A 7,274-nucleotide genomic window follows, 5' to 3' on the forward strand; every position below is an offset into this window, starting at 1 on the left:
AGTTTCATTAAATTCATGGATATCTTTGAATGTGAGCCTTGACATCATAGTAAGGTTGCTCGATTATGATGTGTCATACAATTGAAACAAGAAAATTACCTCTCTGCATGTGGGTTAAGGCTGTGTTAATCTGACCCTCTACAGATCTCGTAGTTGCAGAAGTCTTGTGCGCTTGCCTTTGCTTTTTCCATGGATATCATTGTTAGATATCTGTAGTGCTTCCTTTTCTCACTCATCATTGAAGATACTAATGTTCTCAAAGATTATTCATATTGCTTTCCGGCTATGATATGGTTCTTTGACGGATGATATGATTCTACAATCACTATGCCCTGTAGTATACAATTAAAAAATTCATCCCAGTTATAAATAATTGGAGGGATTTTTTTAATTCACTAGGATCTCGGTGGGTTCTTCAGTTTGCTGTTTTTTCCTATAAACTGGTTCCTGTATATGAATGTGCTCGGATTCATTCACACTGATTGGCTTGCTGTCTTTTATCTTAATTATGCCTGCAATGGACGACCCCAATTGCCGCGAAAAGACAAGTAGTACTTGTGTCGTTTAGAGGGTGGGAGAATAGATGATAAGACTGGTTAGTTGTATGTGAGTAATTGAGCTCCATGATTGCAAAATAACAAAGTAAGTGGATAATTGAGCTCCACTGCATGATTGGAGGAAAGAAAGGAAAATCGATTCTTCATTCTCATATATTTGTCCCTCTGTCGCTCTCAACGGAAAGATCTATCGACGGAGAATCCATTTGCGAAGGTAGCACAAGTTGATTTGGTGACTGTTGTGTACCTTCAAGCACCATGGTGAGCAAACTATCACCCGACAACTAAATATGGCTGGATATACTTTTTCTTATATTTCTTTAGTTATAGGATAACCGAACATCTTAAATTGCCTCAATCTTCATAGAAACGTTTAGATTCTATAGATCTTTATATACGAATAAAATTTTCTTTTATTTTCTTTTTTGTTTTTGAAAGTTTAAGCATGATGAAACCAAGGTAGTAGAAAATCCTCAAAGCAAAAGGCTATTGAGCCAAATAATTGAGCAAAAATTCCATCTTACTACTCTCATGCCCCATCCGAGAAAAAAAATACTTCTAATGAATCCAATCAGATATGATTGTTTCAGCAATCACATTTTACATTTTGTCCAGCAATTTAACCCATATAACCAGCAATTAATGTCTAGAGATTTTGAGTTCAATTTGTTGAAAAGTTAGAATATTATATATATGTTTGCATATATATATATATATATATATATATATATATGCAAACAAGTCTTGGAAAAGAGGGCGTTCGTGCTTGCTGTTCTTCTTGTCATCGTCACTGCCAACTTCAAGACAGGAAGAACACTTGGTGAGAGAACCAGAAAATAATGTATCTGAAGAAATAATCCTGTCGTCTTAATGATGAGGAAGATCCTTAGGCTTGTGAAGTGGGCTACAATAACTTTGGTCCACTAGACAAGGCACATTCATAGGATCGTGTTAGTGGCCGTACAGTTGTTATGAGTGTGTACTAGTTGCTGCAAGCATCCTCATGGGGGCCATGATTGCAATATCCTACCTAGGAGATTTACATAGAATCTCCTTTTTCCTTTTGTCTGTGGATCCTTTTGTTGTCTCGTCATCTTCTACAATCAAATGTCAGCTATCATGGGTGAAGGATGAATGGAATGTATCTAGCGCGGATTGGTCCTTTTCCCCTCATGCACTTTGCTTGCTGCTAATTCCCTGTCTTTTAAATAATTTTGTGCTTCAGTCCTAGGAAATCTGGTCGTATATATGCATAATTAAAGCCAGGTAGCCTTATTTTAGGTTTGAGCTGGTTGTGCTCCCTTGCCATTTCCTCCTCACGTTTTCTTCCATCTTTTCTCCTACTCTTCTTTGTAGTTTTATCTTGTTTTCTTCCGTCTTCTTTCTATTTGCTCACTTATGTGGCGAGATTTGAATGGATTGGATTGGACAGGAAGAACACTTAATTCTGTTGATCTTCAAGTATCGACATCCAATTTCTAATGTACTTTACTCAGCATTGAACCGCGTTCTAGGAGGCTGAGTATGTTTGATAAACAGGATACTGTAATCTAATTTTCGAAGCAACAAGAAAAGTCTGCAATATGGATATGAGATATTATTACGAAATTAAAGAGATCTTAGCCTTCCATATTAGCTCTGATGCACCATACAGCAGCAGTTATATATATAGATACTGAGATTGCCTTAACATCATCTGCATAAATTGTCTAAGCCCTCTAGCGCCATTGTAAATGGAACAAAACCTCTCACGAGAATGGACGTAGTTGTATAGTATCGATCGATCATTTCCCTACTATCAGTTCCCAAAGAGAAACTAAACTAAACTACACTTTGGAAGCAGACAAGAAGCTGGTTCCAAAGGACAAGAATGCAAGCTTCAAATGGTGCGAAAATTTACTTGTGCACTTTGAAACCTGCTACTTTGCAACGACACCAACACTAGAAACGGAAATCTGCAAGCTATCTCACCAACATAACTACGACAATAAACCCTGTCAAAATCTAAATTAGAATTCCTAAGAACACTTCTATCTTGCCGTCTCCTAGCTTATTGACTTACTAGTGAAGTTCATCAATAAGTCGACCCTCATACGTTCAGTTCACCAAAAAAAAAAAAGAAAAAAGAAAGAAGACCCTCAGACATTTAACTACATGCACCATTGGTAACATAGAACAGGTTTTGTCACGGTGGAAGCTTATAATGTCTTTTACTGCCCCCTCCCTCCTTCCCTTTATTCTGAGGTGGCCCTCCTCCTAATTAAGGCTCTTTGTCCAACCCTTCCCCCCCTGGTTCCTCTCCTTGCATGTCCCTGGCTTGGGGGACCCCTTCCACTTTGCGAACTCGAACAGCCTGCCAATCTTTTTTCGCCACCTCGGTATACCAGGTTGTTTCACATACTCCATACTTCCTCCTTCCTTGTTCTGTCCGTGCGGTGCAGGCTGATCATCGTCGACGAAATTGACCGATATGAATGAATCTGACAAAGAAGAAACAAATGCATCAAGCTAGCAACGAGTCGCCAATATATAGATATATTATATTCAAAAGATTCTACTGTCAATTCCAAAAACATCTTGAAATCTTGTTTCACATCTTATGTATTTCAGATGATTTAAGAAGCGATACAAAAATGTTAAGTTGCATGGTTTTTGTGAGAACTGTTTTGCTTCTTTTAATGTCTTTTGAAGCAGATAGAAGCAGAGATTGGAGAACTACCTTGACTGGGGATCGAGCATTCATCGAAACCGTCATTTGTTCGCTGATGCCGAAACTTGAGGCGGTGGAGAATTGAGCTGACAGCATAGAATCTAGGAAGACAAATGGTGAGTTTCCTTTTAAGAACTAGAGATCTGCGGGTGTCTTCGGCCTGCGGGTGTTTGTGGCCTTGTTTTGAGGCCAAGTTCAGGAGCCTCTCTCTCAGACAAAGGGAACAAATCCCCACAACTACTTGCTTTGGGTGGAAATAGCAGCGTGGGAGATCTTCTCCGTAGATATTCATGCTGCTAGGGGAGAGACGAACAATGGTGGAAGTGGAGGAAGAGAGGAGACTAGCTGGTAAAAAGACAAGAAGGATGGTAGTGAAAGCGAAGATGACACGTAGTTTGTTTGTACGCCCATGAGCAGCGTTTCTTTCACTTCTGGGTGAAAAGCTGGTAGGCTTGTTTGCATATCCACCATCAATAGCTGGAGAGCATCCCAAGCCATCCCAACTTGGCCTGCTCACTTGTGATGCATGCGATTGAGGGAAGGCGTGAATGAATGGCTGTGATCTCTTGTCCCACAAATAGCTTCCATTACTAGCTGGTGTAGTTCCTTTTTATTTCTCCTTTTTAAAAAAGAGTTAAACTAATTGAGCTGTTTTTTTTTAATAAAAAATGAGATGTATAAAGAGTGCCTCGTGGATGGGCAAGTGAATCAAGTGATAGAGTTTTACATAGAGGAAGGCTTAGGAATTAATGTCAATGACTCAAAATAGTTTACATTATGCCATATGGATAGATGAAAGAGATCTTACATACATATATATATATATATATATATATATATATATATATATATATATATATATATATATATATATATATATATATATATATATATATATATATATATATATATGTCTTAGATAAAACTAGAAAATTTTTCTATTCCTTGCTAGCTCCAAGGGAATCTTTTCTTGTTCGTCCATCCCTTTCATCCCACCTCTCTCTCTCTCTCTCTCTCTCTCTTGTTGGTAGTAATAGATTATTATGAGATAATAGGTTTAGGGGGCAATGGATGTCTCTTATACTTTTCATCAACACCATATTAACTTGTGACTTACCTAATGTCATGGGGATGAATTTTTTTTTTGTTTTATTTTTTTGACACTTAGTAGAGATAGATGTAGAGCCCCATTTGAATGAAAGTGAAATCAGTCTTACTCGACCTTTGGTTTAATTGTTGACTTTTGCTATTGGAACTTTTGAGCTGAAGAAAAAGATGACAATAAATCTGAATGCATGCTATATCTAAATTCATCAAGCATTTTTCTAATCAAGACCATTGAAACGTCATGAAAATCAAATTGTGAGGGCGTGAGATTTTCGTAACGTGTTACTATACTAATCAAACCTTAGAAATAAAATGTGCTCTTGGAAGATGTCACCATCCTGTATTATTGTGTATCACACGAAAATCCATTTTGTCACTTACCATAAATATGCATTGTGATACACTAGTAGTTCTACTAAAATGATCATTCGTTTAGGTAGCTTAGGTGCACTGTGATACACTAATACTTCTACAATTAAGCAAACACGGCAGAATCTTTTATAATGATTATAATGTCGACACACTAATAAAAACCAATATTTAATAGCAAAGATCGATAAATATTATTTAATCATGTTGCCACTAGAGAGCATGCTAATAATCCAAGGTGGGTCCAACAATTGTCATATATATTTGCTCTGAAATCAGAATAATCATATTCTGCTAATATGTTCGTGTATGAGATATGTCTAATCATTCATATTTCCCTATCTTGCCTTTCTTCCTCTTTTTTCTTTCCATCGACGAATCGTGTCCAATGTTTCTCCCATTCAGTAAAACTGAGCATAACTAAACTGAGTTGTTCACATCATGATTGAAATTTCAAACCCTTCTTCTAATATATTGATTATTTATTTGAATAAATGTTTCTTCCATCTTGTAAGACCAAGTATAGCTAAATTAGGTTGTTAAACAAAAGATACAGAAGATTCAAATCCTTCTCCTAACATATTTCTTATTATTTAGATATTTTTTAATTAAAAACGAAAAAAATATATCACATCTAACATAGTCTCAAAGCATTTAGAGTATTTTCATTAATCCATCTGTGTAGGTCTCGAAGTGGCTGTTGTACGATCTAATAGTGGTTTCATACGAAGGAAGATGAATTCTTCTTCTGCAAGTAAGATACAGCCCATTTATCAAAATTATCTCTCCCTCCAACGTAAACAAAAGTATTCCTAAATAATTTTCTTTTTAGTCATAATTTTTTATACTTACGGAAACATGATAGAATCATTGTTAAACAGACAATTTGCAGAACCGCAAGTTAGCTTCTACACGAATTTCAAATGGAAGACCTACCCAATTAAATCTGAAAATGAAGGGAAAATCCTACATGCAGCATCTATTTTCATTCTATTGTTTTGAATCCTCAAAATTATGAACTAATTATTCTCAAAAAATATTTTTTTGTAATTAAATATATTTAGATGTGTGATGCAACTTGTATAATTTCAAGTATAGTTTTTTCTTTAGAAAAAAGAAAAAGAGTCATCAGCTGTCCAATATGAAATCTTTCTATTGCTCTTCTGCTCACCAGCAATATTTATTATATAGAACTTTTATCACAAACCGTCAAACTCGTTGAATTTAATCATTTTTGTTAATATATAAGATCTGCCTTCTTTTAACATGTTCCTTAGAGAATTTTTCTGCAAATAATTCCATCTAGAAAAATTCTTTGGTGCTCTTATTAGTGCACACAAGAAAAAAAAACATTAACCTAATCAAGTGCTCCGCTGGCAACCTGTCGATTGCTCAACCATATCCATGTATGACACAAAATCTTCCAACTAATACAAATCTTCTTGCTATGAGTCAAAGGAAATCTTTCTATCGGCACGAACTGAACACTTCCCACAGCATTACTCTTCCAACCATTAACAGCTTTATTGGGCTATCACTACTACTTATGGACTTCATGCGCACAGCACTAAAACCTCCTAGATTTCAAGATCAACAATAATGAATCATTCACTCTTTTTTTTTGGCTCAAATCTGGGCATCAGAATGCATTGGCTTAAAAAATTGTTAGCAAAAAAAAAAAATTAAAATACAATATTGCAGATTCCATGAGTAGACCGAACTCCAGGGGCGCATGTTTGACGGGGACTGTAAAAAAAAAAGGCCATCCCGGAGCTCCCTGGGATCTCTCTCCACCCTCATTTCGCCTGCTTTTATTATTAGTCTCGGAGTCGCCGCTGGTTCCGCGGTCGGCGGTCGCTCGAGCTCAGGCGAGGCATCGACGGCGAGCGAAGTAGCGGACTCCAGGTGATGAGCTTACCGACAAGACATCGACGACCCATACACATTTTATAATATCTCTGTATGTACAGAGCGAGATACAAAGAGAGGAGGAGGAGAGTGAGATGCGGATGCTCTGCCACCCCCGCCGTCTTATTTTGCGCCGCCGACGAGGCTGCCCTCCGCCGCCCCAGCGACAAGAAAGTCTTGTTTTTAACATCTTTTTCGCCCGTTTCTCTTTTATTTTCCGTCAATAATTGTGTTAAAGAGGGGAATGGGATCGTTCTTTTGGGGGCTTCCTGCTGGAAAGATACCTTTTCATCTTTACCAGTTTCTTCTCCCATGACTTTTGCATGATGGTGGAGCATCATGCATTCACCAACACTGAGAAACCAAAACTCATGGAAGAGCATCATGCCTTCTGTCAAAGCAGCAGGTCATGGCCTTCGAACCCAGAACATGTTAAATTCTTCTTCTTCTTCCCCATTTCTTTTCTATCTAGCCTTTCTTTTTAACGAATCAAAGATGTGGAACGCTTTCTTGGACAGCGATTGCTGCTGGAAAGAGTGTTGTGTGTTGGCCAGAAGAATATCGGTTTCTTGGATGAAGGCATAATTCTGATTGAGGACGACAACTCTGGCTTTAGAGTGCAC

The 7,274-nt window shown here is 37.3% G+C and overlaps 1 protein-coding gene across 1 annotated transcript; it reads right to left on the minus strand.

Annotated features, from left to right (window-relative positions):
- Positions 1-2,320: 2,320 nt before the first annotated feature.
- Positions 2,321-3,934, minus strand: LOC103703201. The gene is made up of 2 exons (XM_008785981.4): positions 3,277-3,934; positions 2,321-3,037 (listed from the first exon to the last, which is right to left on the minus strand). Exons 1-2 carry the CDS (start codon positions 3,557-3,559, stop codon positions 2,814-2,816), a joined length of 507 nt encoding a protein of 168 aa, XP_008784203.2. The 5' UTR covers positions 3,560-3,934; the 3' UTR covers positions 2,321-2,813.
- Between the last annotated feature and the right edge of the window lie 3,340 nt (positions 3,935-7,274).

The sequence above is a fragment of the Phoenix dactylifera genome, chromosome 10 (assembly GCF_009389715.1).
Source record: "Phoenix dactylifera cultivar Barhee BC4 chromosome 10, palm_55x_up_171113_PBpolish2nd_filt_p, whole genome shotgun sequence".
NCBI classification, from domain to species: Eukaryota; Viridiplantae; Streptophyta; class Magnoliopsida; order Arecales; family Arecaceae; genus Phoenix; species Phoenix dactylifera.

Excerpts from the sequence above, each read along its gene's own strand:
- LOC103703201 (XM_008785981.4), bottom strand. The coding sequence starts at position 3,559 with ATGAATATCTACGGAGAAGATCTCCCACGCTGCTATTTCCACCCAAAG. Across the intron at positions 3,038-3,276 it reads ATGCTCGATCCCCAGTCAAG|ATTCATTCATATCGGTCAAT; the intron begins GTAGTTCTCCAA and ends CTTCTTTGTCAG.